At 25.3% G+C, this 21,774-nt stretch overlaps 3 protein-coding genes across 3 annotated transcripts in view; 2 read left to right on the forward strand and 1 right to left on the reverse strand.

Annotated features, from left to right (window-relative positions):
- Positions 1-9,473, forward strand: LOC134828125 (ecdysone 20-monooxygenase). The gene is made up of 7 exons (XM_063841100.1): positions 1-377; positions 782-980; positions 1,039-1,229; positions 1,510-1,794; positions 1,855-1,928; positions 1,987-2,223; positions 9,061-9,473. The coding sequence occupies exons 1-7, from the start codon at positions 80-82 to the stop codon at positions 9,391-9,393; spliced, it is 1,617 nt and encodes a 538-aa protein (XP_063697170.1). The 5' UTR covers positions 1-79; the 3' UTR covers positions 9,394-9,473.
- LOC134828117 (kinesin-like protein KIF3A) overlaps positions 9,459-21,774 on the reverse strand; it is a 21,420-nt gene continuing 9,104 nt past the window's right edge. Inside the window, exons 4-6 of the mRNA XM_063841088.1 lie at positions 13,508-13,713; positions 11,368-12,688; positions 9,459-10,188 (exon numbers count right to left, since the gene is read on the reverse strand). Coding sequence (XP_063697158.1) covers positions 9,931-10,188; positions 11,368-12,688; positions 13,508-13,713 — 1,785 coding nt within the window. The 3' untranslated portion in view covers positions 9,459-9,930. The remainder of the gene's footprint in view (positions 10,189-11,367; positions 12,689-13,507; positions 13,714-21,774) is intronic.
- The window catches only part of LOC134828131 (uncharacterized), a 9,996-nt gene continuing 6,647 nt past the window's right edge, over positions 18,426-21,774 (forward strand). The window contains exon 1 of the mRNA XM_063841131.1: positions 18,426-18,468. The gene's annotated coding sequence lies outside the window, so the exon portion shown is untranslated. The remainder of the gene's footprint in view (positions 18,469-21,774) is intronic.

Below are 21,774 nucleotides of genomic sequence, written 5' to 3' on the forward strand. Positions count from 1 at the left end.
TCAGAAGTAGATTTAAAAAGTTTTTCAAGTTGGTTTTTTTTTCGTAATCAGTGCCTCGACAAGTCGTCTTCCGGACAAGATGTGGACCGTCAGCTACGTGTTGTACGCAATAATTGTCGGTTTGTTTGCGGTCAGTTATCGCAAGTCCAAAGGAGTTTTCTTCCTCAAGGATGTCATAACGAAATTGAATGTGATACTAAAAAGTAGGGATAAGAAGAAATTTAGCAATTTAAATAATAACAACAATGAAAGTGATAAAACGAGCATCGTTCGCTCGAGTAAAGACATTCCTGGACCGTTGTCAGTGCCACTTTTTGGGACAAAATGGATCTATTGGTGGCGTTATAAGATGACAAAAATTCATGAAACGTACAAAGGTGAGTATTTTTTATTTTAAAAATTAAATTTAATTTTTTTAAGATAATAAAATTTAATTAAAAATAATTTTTTAATTATTTTTTTTTATTATTTTTATTCTAATTAATTAAAATATTTATTTTTTTTAAATTAAAAATTAATTTTTAAATTATTTAGTTTAACATTAAATTTGAATTTACCTTAATTTTTAGCTTTAAAAAATTTAAAAAAGTATATTTTTAATTAATATTATTTAATAAATGAAAAATAAATAAAATAATAAAAAATTAATTAAATTATTAAACGGATAAAAAAATTAAATTAAAATAAATTTAATTTTAAATTATTTAAAAAAAAAAGAAAATTGCAAATTTTATTTGAAAACCATTAAAAAAAATAAAAATATATTTTTAATTATTTTCAGATTTTTACAAAAAATACGGACCAATAGTGGTTGAAAAGACAGGAAATGGCTTCCCAATTGTCAGTTTATTCGATCGTGATGACATTGAACGAGTTCTTCGGTATCCCAGTAAATATCCTTTTAGACCTCCAACTGAAATTATTGGTTTTTACCGAAAATCTCGACCGGATCGATATGCAAGTGTTGGAATGCCAAATGCGTAAGTCCGGATTTTTACTTAAAAATGAGTTTTTAATTGATTTTTTATAATTTTTTAGTCAAGGCGAGGAATGGTATCATTTACGATCGAAGCTCACAGGCGGAATTACCAGTCGAAAATTATTGTGGTCATTTTTGCCAACACTCAACGTTATCTGTGATGATTTTATAGACCTCATTAAACATAAAAGGGATGAAAATGGAGTCGTTCATAATTTTCAAGATATGGCGAATTTGATGGGATTGGAGAGTAAGTTTTTTTTTGATTCAAATTTTAATTTTAAAATTATTTAAAAATAATTAAATTTTTAAATAAAAATTAATTAATTAATTAAATAAAAAAAATTTAAAAAAAATTAAAATTTTAATTTGAAAAATTTTTAAATAAAAAATAATTTAAAAAAAAATAAATAAAAATAATTTGTTTAATTAAAATTATTTTTCTTTAAATTATTAATCTTTAAATTATTTTAAATAATTTGAATGATAAATTTAAAAATATTTTTTAAATAAATTTAAATATTTTTTAGCTGTTTGTTGTTTGATGCTTGGCAGACGTGTCGGATATTTATCCAAAGACACAATAAATCCCCGATTTAACGAATTAGCAAGTGCCGTTAAGCGCCTTTTCATCCTTCAACGTGATGCCTACTTTGGAAATGGCATGTGGAAACATTTCCCAACGAAGACCTACAAAGATTTCGCTCAAACCGAGGACTTGATTTACGACATTGTATCAGAAATTGTCGATGAAACGCTTCAAAATGGCGACATGGAGTGTCAAACTGAGGATATTCGAAGTGTTTACTTAAACAGTAAGTTTCTTAAGACTAAAAAATATTTTTCAAAAATTAATTTCAATGAATTTTTTTTAGTTCTCAACTCAGACGTCGACATCAGAGACAAAAAAGCAGGAATAATCGATTTTATTGCAGCTGGAATCGAAACTGTAAGTCACTTCAAGTCAAAATTCAGGATTTTTTGTCATCAAAAGTTCTCGATTTCAGCTCGCCCACACATTGTCCTTCTTTTTCTACTTCATCACGCAAGACCCGCATGATCAGGAACGCATTTATCACGAGTTCGCGCATTGTCATGGCGAAATTACCGTTGAGATGTTGTCGAAGGCGCATTATACGAAGGCCTGCATTCATGAAAATTACAGATTGTGTCCAACGGCATTTTGTATCGCGAGAATTTTAGAAGAGGATTATACTTTGTCAGGATATCATTTGAAAGCAGGGGTAAGAATTTTGTCTTTTATCAGATTTTAATGAAATTTCTATTAAAATTGTTTCGAAAAACTCTTAAAAGTTAATAAATATTCATTCTTAAGTTGATTTCCATTGATATCTGATCGATTTTTGATCAAATAAAAAAAGTACGATTTTATCATATGAGGAGCAAAAATCGTACTTTTTTCCTCAAGTCAATTTTCGACCAATTTTTGATGGGTTTCAAAGCTAAAAGTTAATAAATATTCATTTTTAAGTTGATTTCCATTGATATCTGATCGATTTTTGATCAAATAAAAAAAGTACGATTTTATCATATGAGGAGCAAAAATCGTACTTTTTTCTCAAGTCAATTTTCAACCAATTTTTGATGGGTTTCAAAGCTAAAAGTTAATAAATATTCATTTTTAAGTTGATTTCCATTGATATCTGATCGATTTTTGATCAAATAAAAAAAAGTACGATTTTATCATATGAGGAGCAAAAATCGTACTTTTTTCTCAAGTCACTTTTCAACCAATTTTTGATGGGTTTCAAAGCTAAAAGTTAATAAATATGTTCATTCTAAAGTTGATTTTCATTGATATCTGATCGATTTTTGATCAAATAAAAAAAAGTACGATTTTATCATATGAGGAGCAAAAATCGTACTTTTTTCCTCAAGTCAATTTTCGACCAATTTTTGATGGGTTTCAAAGCTAAAAGTTAATAAATATTCATTTTTAAGTTGATTTCCATTGATATCTGATCGATTTTTGATCAAATAAAAAAAAGTACGATTTTATCATATGAGGAGCAAAAATCGTACTTTTTTCTCAAGTCAATTTTCAACCAATTTTTGATGGGTTTCAAAGCTAAAAGTTAATAAATATTCATTCTAAAGTTGATTTCCATTGATATCTGATCGATTTTTGATCAAATAAAAAAAAGTACGATTTTATCATATGAGGAGCAAAAATCGTACTTTTTTCTCAAGTCAATTTTCAACCAATTTTTGATGGGTTTCAAAGCTAAAAGTTAATAAATATTCATTCTAAAGTTGATTTCCATTGATATCTGATCGATTTTTGATCAAATAAAAAAAAGTACGATTTTATCATATGAGGAGCAAAAATCGTACTTTTTTTCTCAAGTCACTTTTCAACCAATTTTTGATGGGTTTCAAAGCTAAAAGTTAATAAATATTCATTTTTAAGTTGATTTCCATTGATATCTGATCGATTTTTGATCAAATAAAAAAAAGTACGATTTTATCATATGAGGAGCAAAAATCGTACTTTTTTCCTCAAGTCAATTTTCAACCAATTTTTGATGGGTTTCAAAGCTAAAAGTTAATAAATATTCATTCTAAAGTTGATTTCCATTGATATCTGATCGATTTTTGATCAAATAAAAAAAAGTACGATTTTATCATATGAGGAGCAAAAATCGTACTTTTTTCTCAAGTCAATTTTCAACCAATTTTTGATGGGTTTCAAAGCTAAAAGTTAATAAATATTCATTCTAAAGTTGATTTCCATTGATATCTGATCGATTTTTGATCAAATAAAAAAAAGTACGATTTTATCATATGAGGAGCAAAAATCGTACTTTTTTCCTCAAGTCAATTTTCGACCAATTTTTGATGGGTTTCAAAGCTAAAAGTTAATAAATATTCATTTTTAAGTTGATTTCCATTGATATCTGATCGATTTTTGATCAAATAAAAAAAAGTACGATTTTATCATATGAGGAGCAAAAATCGTACTTTTTTCCTCAAGTCAATTTTCGACCAATTTTTGATGGGTTTCAAAGCTAAAAGTTAATAAATATTCATTTTTAAGTTGATTTCCATTGATATCTGATCGATTTTTGATCAAATAAAAAAAAGTACGATTTTATCATATGAGGAGCAAAAATCGTACTTTTTTCTCAAGTCAATTTTCAACCAATTTTTGATGGGTTTCAAAGCTAAAAGTTAATAAATATTCATTTTAAAGTTGATTTCCATTGATATCTGATCGATTTTTGATCAAATAAAAAAAAGTACGATTTTATCATATGAGGAGCAAAAATCGTACTTTTTTCTCAAGTCACTTTTCAACCAATTTTTGATGGGTTTCAAAGCTAAAAGTTAATAAATATTCATTTTTAAGTTGATTTCCATTGATATCTGATCGATTTTTGATCAAATAAAAAAAAGTACGATTTTATCATATGAGGAGCAAAAATCGTACTTTTTTCCTCAAGTCAATTTTCAACCAATTTTTGATGGGTTTCAAAGCTAAAAGTTAATAAATATTCATTCTAAAGTTGATTTCCATTGATATCTGATCGATTTTTGATCAAATAAAAAAAAGTACGATTTTATCATATGAGGAGCAAAAATCGTACTTTTTTCCTCAAGTCAATTTTCAACCAATTTTTGATGGGTTTCAAAGCTAAAAGTTAATAAATATTCATTTTTAAGTTGATTTCCATTGATATCTGATCGATTTTTGATCAAATAAAAAAAAGTACGATTTTATCATATGAGGAGCAAAAATCGTACTTTTTTCCTCAAGTCAATTTTCGACCAATTTTTGATGGGTTTCAAAGCTAAAAGTTAATAAATATTCATTCTAAAGTTGATTTCCATTGATATCTGATCGATTTTTGTCAAATAAAAAAAAGTACGATTTTATCATATGAGGAGCAAAAATCGTACTTTTTTCCTCAAGTCAATTTTCGACCAATTTTTGATGGGTTTCAAAGCTAAAAGTTAATAAATATTCATTTTTAACTTGATTTCCATTGATATCTGATCGATTTTTGATCAAATAAAAAAAAGTACGATTTTATCATATGAGGAGCAAAAATCGTACTTTTTTCCTCAAGTCAATTTTCAACCAATTTTTGATGGGTTTCAAAGCTAAAAGTTAATAAATATTCATTCTAAAGTTGATTTCCATTGATATCTGATCGATTTTTGATCAAATAAAAAAAAGTACGATTTTATCATATGAGGAGCAAAAATCGTACTTTTTTCCTCAAGTCAATTTTCGACCAATTTTTGATGGGTTTCAAAGCTAAAAGTTAATAAATATTCATTTTTAAGTTGATTTCCATTGATATCTGATCGATTTTTGATCAAATAAAAAAAAGTACGATTTTATCATATGAGGAGCAAAAATCGTACTTTTTTTCTCAAGTCAATTTTCAACCAATTTTTGATGGGTTTCAAAGCTAAAAGTTAATAAATATTCATTTTTAAGTTGATTTCCATTGATATCTGATCGATTTTTGATCAAATAAAAAAAAGTACGATTTTATCATATGAGGAGCAAAAATCGTACTTTTTTTCTCAAGTCAATTTTCAACCAATTTTTGATGGGTTTCAAAGCTAAAAGTTAATAAATATTCATTTTTAACTTGATTTCCATTGATATCTGATCGATTTTTGATCAAATAAAAAAAAGTACGATTTTATCATATGAGGAGCAAAAATCGTACTTTTTTTTCAAGTCAATTTTCAACCAATTTTTGATGGGTTTTAAAGCTAAAAGTTAATAAATATTCATTCTAAAGTTGATTTCTATTGATATCTGATCGATTTTTGATCAAATAAAAAAAAGTACGATTTTATCATATGAGGAGCAAAAATCGTACTTTTTTTCTCAAGTCAATTTTCAACCAACTTTTGATGGATTTTAAAGCTAAAATTGAATAATTATGCATTTTAAAGATGATTTCCATGGATATCTGATCGATTTTTGATCAAATAAAAAAAAGTACGATTTTATAATATGAGGAGCAAAAATCGTAATTTTCAACCAACTTTTGATGGGTTTTAAAGCTCAAGTTAATATTTTCGATCAATTTTTGATGGGTTTTGGCTAAAAGTTAATAAATATTCATTTAAAGTTGATTTCCATTGATATCTGATCGATTTTTGATCAAATAAAAAAAAGTACGATTTTATCATATGAGGAGCAAAAATCGTACTTTTTTCCTCAAGTCAATTTTCGACCAAATGGGTTTCAAAGCTAAAAGTTAATAAATATTCATTTTTAACTTGATATCTGATCGATTTTTGATCAAATAAAAAAAAGTACGATTTTATCATATGAGGAGCAAAAATCGTACTTTTTTTCTCAAGTCACTTTTCAACCAATTTTTGATGGGTTTCAAAGCTAAAAGTTAATAAATATTCATTTTTAACTTGATTTCCAATATCTGATCGATTTTTGATCAAAAAAGTACGATTTTATCATATCAAAAATTTTTTTTTTCTCAAACTTTTCAAAATTAATTTTAATAAAATCAAATAATCGTAAAAAAAAGTACGATTTTAAATGAGGAGCTCGTACTTTTTTTCTCAAAATTTTCAATTTTGATGGATTTTAAAGCTAAAATTTAATACATATTCCTTCTAAAGTTGAATTGATATCTGATCGATTTTTGATCAAATAAAAAAAAGTACGATTTTATCATATGAGGAGCAAAAATCGTACTTTTTTTCTCAAGTCAATTTTCAACCAACTTTTGATGGATTTTAAAGCTAAAAGTTAATAAATATTCATTTTTAAGTTGATTTCCATTGATATCTGATCGATTTTTGATCAAATAAAAAAAAGGACGATTTTATCATATGAGGAGCAAAAATCGTACTTTTTTCCTCAAGTCAATTTTCGACCAATTTTTGATGGGTTTCAAAGCTAAAAGTTAATAAATATTCATTCTAAAGATGATTTTTTTTATCAAATAAAAAAAAGTACGATTTTATCATATGAGGAGCAAAAATCGTACTTTTTTCCTCAAGTCAATTTTCGACCAATTTTTGATGGGTTTCAAAGCTAAAAGTTAATAAATATTCATTCTAAAGTTGATTTTCATTGATATCTGATCGATTTTTGATCAAATAAAAAAAAGTACGATTTTATCATATGAGGAGCAAAAATCGTACTTTTTTTCTCAAGTCAATTTTCAAACAACTTTTGATGGGTTTCAAAGCTAAAAGTTAATAAATATTCATTCTAAAGTTGATTTTCATTGATATCTGATCGATTTTTGATCAAATAAAAAAAAGTACGATTTTATCATATGAGGAGCAAAAATCGTACTTTTTTTCTCAAGTCAATTTTCAAACCAACTTTTGATGGATTTTAAAGCTAAAAGTTAATAAATATTCATTTTTAAGTTGATTTCCATTGATATCTGATCGATTTTTGATCAAATAAAAAAAAGGACGATTTTATCATATGAGGAGCAAAAATCGTACTTTTTTCCTCAATTTTTTTTGAATTTCATTTTCTGGAATTTTTTTATCATATGAGGTTTACTTTTTTCCTCAAGTCAATTTTCGACCAATTTTTGATGGGTTTCAAAGCTAAAAAAATAAATATTCATTTTTAAGCCATTGAATCTGATCGATTTTTGATCAAAAAAAAAAAGTACGATTTTATCATATGAGGAGCAAAAATCGTACGTCAATTTTCGACCAATTTTCGCTAAAAGTTAATAAATATTCATTTTTAAGTTGATTTCCAAAAATTTTTGATCAAATAAAAAAAAGGATTTTAAATAAAGCAAAAATCGTACTTTTTTCCGTTTTTCGACCAATTTTTGATGGGTTTCAAAGCTAAAAGTTAATTGAAAAATTGAGGAAATCGATTTTTGATCAAATAAAAAAAAGTACGATTTTTTTTCGTACTTTTTTCCTCAAGTCAATTTTCGACGCAATTTTTGGGCTGGGTTTCAAAGCTAAAAGTTAATAAATATTCATTCTAAAGTTGATTTTCATTGATATCTGATCGATTTTTGAAGAAATAAAAAAAAGTACGATTTTATCATATGAGGAGCAACAATCGTACTTTTTTTCTCAAGTCAATTTTCAACCAAATTTTAATGGGTTTCAAAGCTAAAAGTTAATAAATATTCATACCAAAGTTGATTTCCATTGATATCTGATCGATTTTTGATCAAATAAAAAAAAGTACGATTTTATGATATGAGCGTAAAGTCAATTTTCGAATTTTCAAAGCTAAAAGTTAATAAATATTTTTTTAAGTTGATTTTCATTGATATCTGATAGATTTTTGATCAAATTTTTTTTATCATATGAGGAGCAAAAATCGTACTTTTTTCCTCAAGTCAATTTTCGACCAATTTTTGATGGGTTTCAAAGCTAAAAGTTAATAAATATTCATTTTTAAGTTGATTTCCATTGATATCTGATCGATTTTTGATCAAATAAAAAAAAGTTTTTATCCGTACTTTTTTCCTCAAGTCAATTTTCGACCAATTTTTGATGGGTTTCAAAGCTAAAAGTTAATAAATATTCATTTTTAACTTGATTTCCATTGATATCTGATCGATTTTTGATCAAATTCATTTTATGTTCTCAAATTTCGACCAATTTTTGATGGGTTTCAAAAAAAGTTAATAAATATTCATTTTTAACTTGATTTCCATTTTTCGATTTTTGAAGATTTTATTATATGAGGAGCAAAAATCGTACTTTTTTTCTCAAGTTTTTCAAAATTTTTGATGGGTTTCAAAGCAAAAGTTTAAAATTCAAACTTGATTTCCATTGATATCTTCGATTTTTGATCAAATATTTTATCATATGAGGAGCAAAAATCGTTTTTTTTCTCAAAGGTTTCAAAGCTAAAAGTTAATAAATTTCATTCTAAAGTTGATTTCCATTGATATCTGATCGATTTTTGATCAAATAAAAAAAAGTACGATTTTATTATATGAGGAGCAAAAATCGTAAAAAAAAGTTTAAGTTAAACCACAATTTTTTTCTAATTAAAATTTTAATACAAACCTTTACAAAAACTTAAAAAATACAAAATTTCTCATAAATTTAAATTTTTCTTTCAGTCCTTTGTCCTTTGCCAAACAATGGTCGCCTGCCAAGACGAGAAAAACTTCAAAGACGCCAAGAAATTCCTGCCGCAACGATGGCTCGACCCAAACCAAAACGAATTTAGCATCAATGCCGGTGGCCCAGGCGCCTCCATCGTCTTACCATTCGGCATCGGAAAACGCACTTGCCCCGGAAAAAAGTACATCGAGATGGAATTGAGCTTGGTCGTGGCAAAACTACTGAAAGAATTCAAAGTTGAGTTTATCGGAGAACTGGAGACTGCATTCGAGTTCCTTATTGCGCCAAAAACCCCAGTGAATGTCCGTTTTGTGGATCGCACGCTTTGACGATGGATTTTTTTTTTCTTGTTTTTCTTTTTCAAATAAAATACTCACAAAATGTTCAGCTAAAGTTGTAAACAAAACTTTTTATTTAATTTTTTTTGGTGCAACTAAGTGTTTTGGTATTAATTCTAGGTTAATTTTGGCTAAAAGCTACAATTTTCATTTAGTTAATCATCCATTTCAATACAAAAATTACATTTTTTGATGACTAGAGATCAAATTTTCGTTCGGAAATTCACTTTTTCCAAGCAAATCTCGTAATTCATTCGTGTCTTATTCGTTAATCAACTTAATCTACGCCTTAAAAATAATACTTGCCGATTATTAGACTAGTAATTGTTAATAAATTTGGGGTTAATTTACTTCATTGGTTATTTTTTTAGGGGGGAGGGGGACAGAAGCTCTAAGCTTTTAGAAAGCCATCGATAACAAGGGGAAAAATTTGATAAAATTTAAAGAAATCAGGATAACAGGAGTTAAATCTATACTTTTTCTCTTGAATAGTCGCTAAAAAAAATTGAGGAAATGTGAATTTTTTTTTTAGTAATATTTTCTCGCGGTTGTCGGTCTCGGCACTCCCGAGGTACGAGGTCGAGCTGATTTTGCTCTCACGGGATCTTGAACGTTTTCGGTGTTGTAACTCAAATAAACGTACGACAAATCAACGAAATCGAGATCTTTTGTGTTCACTTTGGGCTCGGGGATGCTCTTGCGCATGTTGTTGCCGGTGTAAGCGACACACTTGAGTTGCCATTCGCCAATGTCTTCGTTCCAATGCGTGAATTTTTCAATCATGTTCTGGAATTATATTTAAAAGAAAATTGGTTTAAGTTAAAATTTTGAAGAACAATTAAAATTGTATCAAAATTTTTGTCTCAAAATATTTAAAAAAATTCCAAGTTCCTTGAAAAAAGACCAAAAAACGGTCAATTTTAATGAAATTTTTAACTTTTTTTTAAACCATGGGACAAAAACTTCAAAAAAAATTTGGAACGGCCTTAATGTTTATTTTATTTTTTATTTATTTTAAATTTTTTTAATAAATTTTTTTAACTTAAAAAATAAATTATAAAATAAAACTTAAAAAAATTAAAAATTTAATGTAATTCAATATAATATTTTTAATTTTTTTTTAATTTTTGAATAAAAATTAAACATTTTAAATAAAATCATAAATAAGAATTAAACCAAATATTATCGTTTTTATTTAAAACATTAAAAAAATTTATTTGATCTGATCTTTAAGTTTATTTTTTGAAAGTAAAATTTTTTAAGAGAAAATAAAAAAAATAATTTTATTTAATTTAATTAAGAAAATAATTAAAAAAAATAAAAAAAAAAATTATTCACGTTTTTAACAATTTCTAATCAAAAGTTTTTTATTTTTATATTTTCAAAAAACCTTTGAAAAAAAATATTAGTTAATTTAAACTCTAATTTAAGCCAAATTAAACAATTTGAATTTTTTAATATTTAAAAAAAAATTATATGAAAATTAATTAATTATTTTTTGTCATTTTTTTTATATTTTTATCATAATTCAGATTATTTAAAGAAAAAAATGTCACTTTGTTCATTTTAAGTATTTTTACTTTTTACATAAATTTTATAATAAAAAAAAATTATTTTGAATAAAAAATAATTAAAATTAAAAATTTCTTGAAAATTCGGAAATTTGTCAAATTGTTCCTTTAATTAAGTTTACGACTCTAAAATATTTTTTTTCCTTCATGAAACAGATGTTAACTTAATTTTAATTTTTTTTCTGAGAAATTTTTATTTTAAAGAAAAATCTATCAAAAAGCGAAAAAATTACTAAAAGCTTGCAAAATATTAAATTTTTTTCTTTAAAATTTCAATGTTTCATGAGACAAAAAATTTTAAATCGTCGAAAAACGCAAAGTTATAAGTTTAAGGCGTCGCCTTAAAATACCAAAATTGCGTTTCCATTCAAAAATTCTTTTTAAAAAATCTCACCTGATACTCTTTCGGAATGTAAGAATTGAGAACGAGTTCACACAGCGACAATTCCCGCGTCAAACTCCGTAAATTATCGTAAATTCCCTCTTTCTCCCGCTGTTGTTCCTGCAACTGATCCGATAACTCAGATTTGAGTCCCATCAACATCGACATGACTTTTTGCAATTTGCGCGTTTTTCCGGTGACTTCTTCCTGCAACGACGAATATTGTTCCTCGATGTTGATGCGTTCCGCTTCAATTTTTTGCAAGTGATCTTCGAGAGTTTTTTCCTTTTGCGCCGCTTCTTCGAGTTGTTCGACAGCATTTTCGAGCAATCTTTCTTGTTCTTCCGCTTTTTCGAGTAAATTTTCGCCGCCAACGAGAATTTTGTTCTCAAGCGATTGTAGCTTTGCCTTGATTTGTTCCTGTTCGCTTTTGGCGGATTTTAATTCCTTTTCGCGTTCGAGAACTTTTTTCTCGAGCAATTCCTTTTCCTCGTCCGTTTTTTCCGTTTGACTGTCTTTCATGCCTTTCTTCTTTTTCAGCTTGTCGCCCTTCTCGTATTCGTCAATTTCGATTTCTTCGTCTTCGCTGGCGTCCAATTCGTCGCCTTCCGAGCCATTTTCGAAGACGCCATCCTCGAGTTGCTTCTTCAGCAGTTCAATTTCCTCCTGGAAGTGTCGCAGAAGCGCGTCTTTCGGCTCCTCGTTGATGTGCGTGCAATTCTGGATGCTCTTGGCACGTGCCGCGTATCTCAGAGTCGAAATAGTTTCCGCATAATTGATGTCTGCCGGACTGATGCTCGCACACATGACAGTTTTGGAGTTGCCGCCGAGCGAATCTTGCAGCAAACGCGTGAGTTTTGAGTTTCGGTACGGGATATGCGTCGATTTGCCGTCAACCAGAGCGCTGATTACGTTTCCCAGCACCGAAAGAGACAAATTTATTTTGGTTGCTTCCTTCAGGCGTTGCCCGGATGCCTGCGTTTTGCTTTGACGTTCGCTGCCAGCCAAGTCGACAAGTTGCAACTTGCCCATTTTGACGTGTTGTTCGCCGCGTTCGTCCGTTTCGCTCGATTCGATGGTGATGGAAAAGATGGCGTGCGAACGGGATGACTCGAGGTTCATTTTTGTGGCGCCGACGACGCGGTTTTTGTTGCCGAGTTTCATGATGTTGTCGAGGTCGTCGGCATTGTGAACGACGTAGCCACTGAGGTCTTTGACGAAAACGCCGATGTCGGCACGTTCCTTGACCTCGAGACTTTTGTTGAGTTCCTTGCCGAGCAAATCGCGCACTTCTTCGTTGTAGATCTCCATGTAGCTGACACGAACTAAGAATCTGTGGAAATGAAAAATATTTGTTAATATCGGATTTTAAATTAAAATTAAGCCAAATTATTTTTTTTTGTCGAAAAAATAAAAATTTAATGAGAATTGTGTAAAAATAATTTTAAAAAAATTAAATTAAATTGACTGATTTTTATAAAAAAAAATCAAAATTTTTTAAAAATAATTTTAAACATTTTTTTTAAATTTAAAGAATTATTTGTACAATAAAATATTTTTTTTTTTTTTGATAAAATTTAACTAATAAAATTAAATTTTAAACAATAAACATTTTTAATAAAAATAAAATAAAATTTACAAATTTCATCAAAAAAAAAATTTTTAGCTTTTCATAAAAATTTTTAAAAGTTATTTGAAAAAATTTTATTTAAAAATAAAAAAAAAATAATTTTTTTTTCAAAAATAACAATATTTTTATGATAATTTATATAAAAAAAATTTTCAGTGTAGATTACATAAAAAATATTTTTCAAAATTTCTGATCATTTTTTTTTCAAGTATTTCAAAATTTTTATTTTTTTTCTATTTTAGTTTTTTTAAAAATAAAAAAAAAAAATATTTATTTAATTTCGATTAAAATTTATTTTGATAATATTTTTTTTATTTTTAACTTCAGAAACTGAGTTTTAAATTTTACTAATCTAAAAAATTTAATTAATTAATTAAAATTTAATTTTTAAATTATTCAATTAATTTTATTAATTAAAGTTTAATTTTTTTTATTTATTTTTTCTTTTTTCAAAATTTCAAAAAAAAAAATTGAAAAATATTAAAAATAAATTTTGAGCAGCTTCAAAAAAATTAAACTCACTTTTGATTATCCTTTCCCTTGGCAATGTGCCCAAAAATGTGCGCAAAGGTGTTGGGAATAATGCCTTTTGTCTGTGGCGAGTCCGGATTGCCTGACATTGTGTAAGTTTTACCGGTTCCCGTTTGCCCATAAGCCAAAATTGTTCCATTGTACCCTTCCAAGACCTTGTCAACGATGGGACGAGCTGTATCGACATACAAATCAATCTGAAAAGACAAAAAAATAAACAAAATTAAACATTTTTTCATTAAGAACAAGAGCTCCAGACATAAATTTCATTCAAGAATCTTCGAGAATCAGCCGAAAAAAAACAAAACGATTAAATTTTTACATCATTTCATTCAATTAACGACATTTGGTGGCATTTTGCAGAGGAAATCGCCGAGAGAAATTGACGACTCTGTAAAGCTCATGCAGCAATTAACGTGGGCGCGCTTTTAATTAGAACGTTCCAGTATTGAACGAATAATTTATTTTATTGATGAAAATAATTTACAAGACAAATAAGGAAGTTCTGGGTCAAAAGTGTCTTTAAAATGACGAAATTTATTGTTCTCATTCTTAATTTTTGTTGAAAATCGTGAGTTTTTTGCAATTTTCGAACAAAAATCAAGCGAAACTTGTCACCCTATCATGAAATCGCGCCAAACCTACCCTAACAACGGAAAGTAAACAGATAGATTTCTTGTAAAAAATAATTGAACAATACACTTTTCCATTATTAATGAAAAAATAATCAACTGACAGCCAGCTGGAGCGCGCCAATCAACAGACAGTTTAGTTTCCCACACATACGTCACGAAGGCACGGATACGAAGTTGTGGTTTCGAGTGGAAGTCGAATTTTTCAAGGGAAATTTTAAAATGTAGGTCATTCCAACACGCATCAGTTTGTTTTGGTTTTTTTTTTTAGATTTTTCATGCAAGTCGCGACGGTTTGAGTTTCAATCAGGGAGGTTAACGAAAGAAGGTAATTAATACTAAATTAAGATATAAATTTAGATGTCAAGAAATTAATTGATATTGAACTGCAGTTGAGTTAATTTTTTTTTAATTTATTTTTTTTTAATTTTCAATAATTTAATTTTTATTATTTTTTTTTTTAATTTTAATTTAAAGATATTTTTAATTTAAAAAATAGTTACTAAAAATTCATAAAATTTCTAAAATATTTTTATGTTATTTTTTTTAATAATTCTTTTTATTATTTTTAATATTTTTATATTTTTTTTTAATATTTTTTTAAAAAATTTGAATTTTATTTTATACAATTTAAAATTATTCTTGATTTTTTTTTTTTTTTTTAATTTTTAATTAAAAAAATATTTAATTTAATTTAAAAAAAAATCAAGAATAATTTTAAATTGTACAAAATAAAATTCAAATTTTTTAAAAAATATTTTTTTTTAAAAAGTAAAAAAAAATTAAAAACATTAAAAATTGTGAGAAATATTAAAAAAAAACTAACATAAAAATATTTTAGAAATTTTATGAATTTTTAGTAATTATTTTTTAAATAATTCAATTTTTAATTAAATTTTTTGTCTAATAATTTTTTTTTTTTATAATTTTATCTCTTAAATTTTACGTTTTTTTAAGTTTTTCTTTATTATTTTTTAATGTTAATCAATTTTTTCTTTAATAATTTTTCATTTTTTTTTTTTAATTTTATTATTTTATTTTGTTTAAAAAATTAATAAATTAAAAAATTGTATTTTTTTTAAATTTAATAAAATTTTAAAAATAAATAAAAAAAATAAAAAAAAATAGTAAAAATTGAGTCCAACATCCCTTTTTTTCATACAAAAAAAATCTTTCAATATTCGCGAAAAAATTTGCAATCAACCTGCATGCCATCAAAACTAGAACACACGAAAAATTCTACAACAATCATATTTTTTTCATTTCCATGGTAAGCAGTGCTACTACACCAACCAACTCGCCAACACACAACATTCCACAAAAAAAACCGCGTCGTTTCATGCAAGCCTGGTAAACAAAAATGAGAACAATAGTTTTAGTTTTTAACGTACAACAAAAAAAAAACGTAAAAAAACAACAAAACTATCACCACTGTTATTATTTTAGTTTCTCTTTGATGCGATATTTCCATGCAACCCCCTGTTATTCCATTCATTCATTCACGTCGCTCGTTCGCTCCAACAAACGGAAGAATTGTTTTATTTTATTGATTTTTGTTGCTTTTTCTGGATTTGCATAAATATTTCGTCATCGGTTACAAAAAAAGTTGTAAATAAATAAAAATCATGTAATGAAGGTTAAAAAATAATTTTTTAAATAATTTAAAGAAAAAAAAAATCATGAATGTGCGTTTTGTTCTGAGCAGCGAGCGGCAAGTTCTGTGTCGCTGTGAAGCCATTAGAGAGATAATAATTTAAGATTGTGGGTTAAGGTTGGCATTGTCATGCTACGGAACTGTTTGTCGAACTAATAGTTTGTGACGAAGCGAACAGGAGAATTAGTTTGTTGGTCAATCGATTATCAATGACATGCAGACAATTTGAAGTTCAAATGATGAAAGAACGTAGTCGGGTGTGACATTTTTTTTTTGTTTTATGAATGGAAACACGTGATAAAGAAGGTTTTTGTTGTTGTTTTACGAGAATGAGTTAATGAATGGAATTTTAATAATTCGTTTAATTTTTTTTTTATAATTTTTTGAAACTTAAATTATGTATGAAAAAAAATAAAACTTTAATCGCATTAAATTTTAATAATACTGAATCATTATTTATCTGATTATTTTTTTAAATATTTTTTTTTAAATTTTAATTCTTGTAATTTAGTTTTAAGGATTTACAATAAAATATAGTTCAATGAAAAAAAAATTTGTCCTTTAATAAATTTTAAAAAAAATGTCTTAAAGTATGTTTCTAACAATAAAATTTGTTACAGAATTAATTTAATTAAATAAAATAAAAAATAAAATAAAATAAAAAATATTATCAAAATGAACTAAATTTTAAAAAATAAATTATTTAAATAAAATATAATTAAATGCCTGATTGAAGAAAAATCTATAGAAATTCAGATAAAAAATTGAAAAAATATTAAACATAAAATAAAATAAATTTACTTCATAAAGCTAATTATTTATCATACTTTTTATTTTTTTATTTATTATTTAAATTTTATTATTTATCATTTTTTATTAAAAATTAATTTCAAAAAATAATAATTTATTGACAAACAAAATCTTCCCTTTTTATTTTATTTTTTTTTTAAATTAAATTAACGATAAAATGGTTGTTTAAAAACTTGTGAATTAATTAGCAAAATTGTATCAAACTTTGAATCTGGATCGATCTCAATCTTATTTTAAAGTAAAATCGATGACAAAAATTTCTCATAAAAAATTAAAGATAAAAGGAAAAATATGACTTTAATTAAAAATTATCTATATTTTTTATACCAATTAAAATTTTATGCATCGTAGATTTAATTTTTAATTTTTTTTTATTTATTTAAAATTATTTGGAATAATTTTTTTATGAATCCGAGCACTTATTTTCAAATTTTAATTTAATAAATTTTTTTATTAAAAAAATAATTTTTTCTTTCATTAAGTATTATTTCTTTTAATTTAATTTGTCTTTTTTTAAATTTATTTATTTTTTTTTAATTTATTATTTTTTTAATTTTATTTTTTTTAATTTATTTATTTATTTTTTAATTTATTATTTTTTTTAATTTATTTATTTATTTTTTGAATGAAAAAAATATACATTAAAAATATATGAAAGTTTTTTGATGAATTTTTAAGATTTTATCTTAAATTGATTTAAAAATTTAATATTAAAAAAAAATTAATTTATTTAATAAAAAATAAAATAAATAGGTAAATAATAAATAAATAAATAAAAATAAAATAATACTAAATTAAATAAATAAAATAAATTTAATTTTTTTTTAATTTTAAATTTTTAAATCAATTTAATTTCTTTTTTCTGTAATAAAATCCAACAATTCAATTTTTTTTCATAACCTACCAAACCCTCCTGAACTTCACGTTCCACTATGATTCATCAAAATTCATTCATAAATCGCTCACTCGACTCAACATTGTCGGCCTAACGACGCATAGAACATTTTAATGCTAATTATTATTATTTTCGTTCATATTATTCTAAATAACTGGTTCATAATACGTGGTTTGGTATTTCACATTCTCTTCCATTTCTCCGTAATGCTTTCGACTACAATAATTAACTTGTGCTCACAGCAATGGAAATCCGTTGTCGGACCTGACACGTGTCCATGAGAGAATTTCTCTCTCTCTCTCTCGTGGTTTTGTGCATTGAGAGAGCTTAAAATGCACTTTATGCAGCAAAACCTGCTTGTTTTGATTTTTTTTCTGTATTCACTTCGTAGAACGAACGCTTTTGAACGTGCCTCAAACATTCCAAACAAAATTCTAGAACCGCGCATTTTTTTTTCGTGTTTCGTTTTAGTTGAAAAAAATCACTGCGAACGTTTGTTTATTCAAATTTTTGCAATAATTGACAAAAAAAGACCTCACAACGCAAAAAAAAAATCGTAAGTTGAATCCAAACAATTGTCGAAGCAGAAGAAGAAGCGAAAAGTTGTGTAATGATTATTTTTTCTCCGTAAAAGCAATGATCGCTCATCGCCATACATGAACTTCTTCAAACAAGTTGATAATATTTACGTTTTTTTTTTAGTTATTTGTAACTACTATTATCATTGATTCCGTCTTTTTGTGTCTAAAACGAGCTCTACGCGTTGTACGATAAATATTTCCAGTCGAGTTACTCCCCACCTTCGACGTCGTCGTGATCGTACAGAGACGTTCATTCAATTTAAACAGAATATGTAAACAATATTCCAATATAATAAAAACAATTTCCAGAAACTTGAGTTAGTCAACATAAGGCACGCAACATAATCAGACGCGTTTCTGACGAAAAAAAATTTTTCTTGGTAGGTTTTTAAATATTTAAAAATTAAAAAAATATTTTTTTTATTTAAAAAATTAAAAGAAAAAAGTGAAAAAAAAATTATTTCTCTTAAAAAAATTAAAAAAAAAAAAAAAAATAAAAGAGAAAGAAGAAGAAAGGTTCATTGCTCATAAAATAAATGTAAAAGAGTACACGACAACATAGAGAAGAGCAACAACGACGAAAAAAAAGCAAAACAAGTTACTCGTTTGCGGAGTAAAATTAAAAGGAAAAAGAAAAGAAGAAAGACTTTGTAGAAGAAAACAAGTTTTGTTGTTGTTAAAAAGCATACATGGCGCGTTGGACATCGGACACACGATTCTAATGCTACTCTTTGCGTTATGCTGTGATAGTTTCGTGAAGTGAATATTATTTTTTTGTACTTTAAATATTTAATGTGTACATGTGTGTAATATTTTTATTTTTTCACCTGAAATAACTGTAAGATGTGTGTGCATTTTAAATTTATTATTTAGTTTAGACTTCCTTTCGCGTTCGTACTTATCGATGGAGATGAGTTGTTTTTGTTGGTCATGATACGGGAGTTTGATTATTAAATTTTAATTTTTTTAAGCGGGAATTTTTTTGATAGAAGAAATTTCGACAAATTGAACAAGTTTATGATGAAATTTATTTTTTTTTTAATTTTTTTATTGATTTTAATTAAATTATTATTTTTTTATTGATATTTTAAAAATTTTATTTAAAAATTTTTTTTTTTTTTGGTTGAAAAAAATTTAAATTACTTAAATTAAAACATTTTTAAATTTTTATTAAAAATTGTATTTTTTAAATAATTTTTACAAAGAAAATTTATTTATTTTTTATTTTTTAAATTATTATTTAAAATTTTTCGTCTTTTAAAAATCTAATAATTTCATTTTTAAAGAATTTTAAAAATTTGTGAATTGCAAAAATTGAAAATATTGAGAAATATTTAATTTAAAAATCATTATCAAGTCAAAATTATTCGACATATTTATCAACATCGAATAATTTGTGTCACATCCAAAAATTATAAAATTAAAAATGAATTCATATCACATTTTAAATTTTCAAAATTATAAAAAAAAATTGTCATGAAGAAAAAAAATATTTAAAAAATAATTAATTAATTAATTAATTAAATTAATAAAATAAAAAAAAATAAAATAAAATTAAAAAAAAAATTAAAATAAATTAAAAAAAGATAAAAAAGTGTTAAAAACACTAAAAATTAAACTAAAAAAAATAAATAAATTTAAAATATTTTTATTTTTTCACTTAAAATGCTTAAAAAATTTTGTTTTTCATATTAAATTTTTCAATTCAGAATTTTTTCTTTAAACGAAGTCTACTATTCCATTAATAATCACGGAGCTCCATCGTTAAATCCGAACACTCATCTAAACTAGTCACAATAACTCCAATTCATCCGCAATTCATAGAAAAAATACCTGAATAAACACAATTGCCTCGCTTGATGACTCACACAAGACTCATTCAAGTCTGGATTAATCGACATAAGATGATGATATATCTCGACTGTGATCGTAATTTAGGTCTACATCTGTTACATGAAGCTACAATTACGCTTCATTCTTGTCATTTGCAGCGAATTGGGTGTGTCTTTATCTCATTTTGAAGTCTTTTAAACATCTAATCTGACCTATTTTCAGTCGTAAAAAGCCTTCGTGGCTCAGAATTTTATTTTTTCAAGATTTAGATTTTCTCACAAAATTACCATATGCCACTAAAAACGCGTGATTATCACAAATAATTACATATTTTTTTGCATTTTTTGTACACAAGACACTTATCTCACATCGTTTCGTCGTAATTTGCATCCGAGTCAGTGTTTTTTAAAAAAAATGAACGACGACATATTTCTGTTCGAGTGACTTTGCTGCGTTGTTCACTCATTATAACGCTTTTTTCATGTAATCTTCAGCACTCGCATGGAATAATAAATATTTAAAAAAAAATAAATATAAAAAGTTCATGATCACAAAACTCGATGTGCAGAATATCGATGAACAATACTGTTCGATGGCGGAGCGACGACGACACACCTTGCAAAAAAAAAACATTAAAAAATTACCAAAAAGAGGGCGTCAAAAATCAATTGTTTCGTTTTTAAAAAAATATTGAATTCAAATTTTAGAAATTTTTCTCTTAAAGGGCTCTTCGTAGAGACAATGCGATTGCCTACTTTGATAAAAAAAAAAAACAAGCGAAAGCCCTTGAATAGCTCATTAGCATAACTTAATATGCGATCAAATCAAATCAAAGTTTGATGATGGGAAAAGTCTACTTTTTTTTGTTCGTTATGTAACTTTCTTTCGTGTAATTACGCGCGCCAATGAACGAATGAATGATGGATTCACCTGACTTTTTCTCTCTGTTTTTATGCAAATCAGACATCATTTCCGATCATTTGTTAAAGTGCAAGATTTTTATCACACGGCGATTTTTTTTTCGCTGTTCATTGAAGGTTTTTTGAATGTCATGAGAGAATTATTGTTTGGAAAAATTTTGTATTTTTATGAACTTGTATAAGAAAAATTGGGTGTTTTCTTTTAAATTGACAAAAAAAAAATTTTTTAATTTTTTTTTAGCAAACAAAATTTATTTAAAATGCTTTTTTCTTCGTAAATGAAATTGTTTTAATTGATAAATTTAAAAAAAAAATAAAAATTTTGCTAAAATTGTAATTTTCAGAATACTACTAAAATAAAAATAAAAAAAAAAATAAAAATTTTTAATTTTTCAAAAATTTTTCCATAGGAAATATGACAAAAAAATATTTTATAATTTTTTTTTTCAATTAATTTAATAGAAAATTTTAAATTAATTAATTATTTTATTTATTTAATTTTTTTAATCTAATTATTTTATTTTTATTTTTCAAAACTTTTATATTTAATTAAATTATTTAAATTAATTTAAAATATTTAATTTATTATTATTTGGCTTAAAAATTAAATTTTTTTTAAAAAAAGTTAAAATTTTTAATTAAATTTAAAGCAAAATTAAAATGTTAAATTTATAATTTTAATTTTTTAATTTACTTATTTTTTAATTATTTTATTTTTATTAAATAATTAATTTTATTAATTAAATTATTAAAAATTTTATTAATTTTTAATAAAATTTAAATTCAAAAATTTTTTTTAAAATTAAAATTATTTTAATTTTTTTAAAATATTTTTTTTGGCTTAAAAAACCTAAAAAATTTATTATTAAATTAGCAAAATTAAAATTAAAAATTTAAATTAATAAAATAAAATTTTAGTTTAAAAATATTTAA

This window comes from Culicoides brevitarsis, chromosome 1 (assembly GCF_036172545.1).
Source record: "Culicoides brevitarsis isolate CSIRO-B50_1 chromosome 1, AGI_CSIRO_Cbre_v1, whole genome shotgun sequence".
Taxonomy (NCBI): Eukaryota; Metazoa; Arthropoda; class Insecta; order Diptera; family Ceratopogonidae; genus Culicoides; species Culicoides brevitarsis.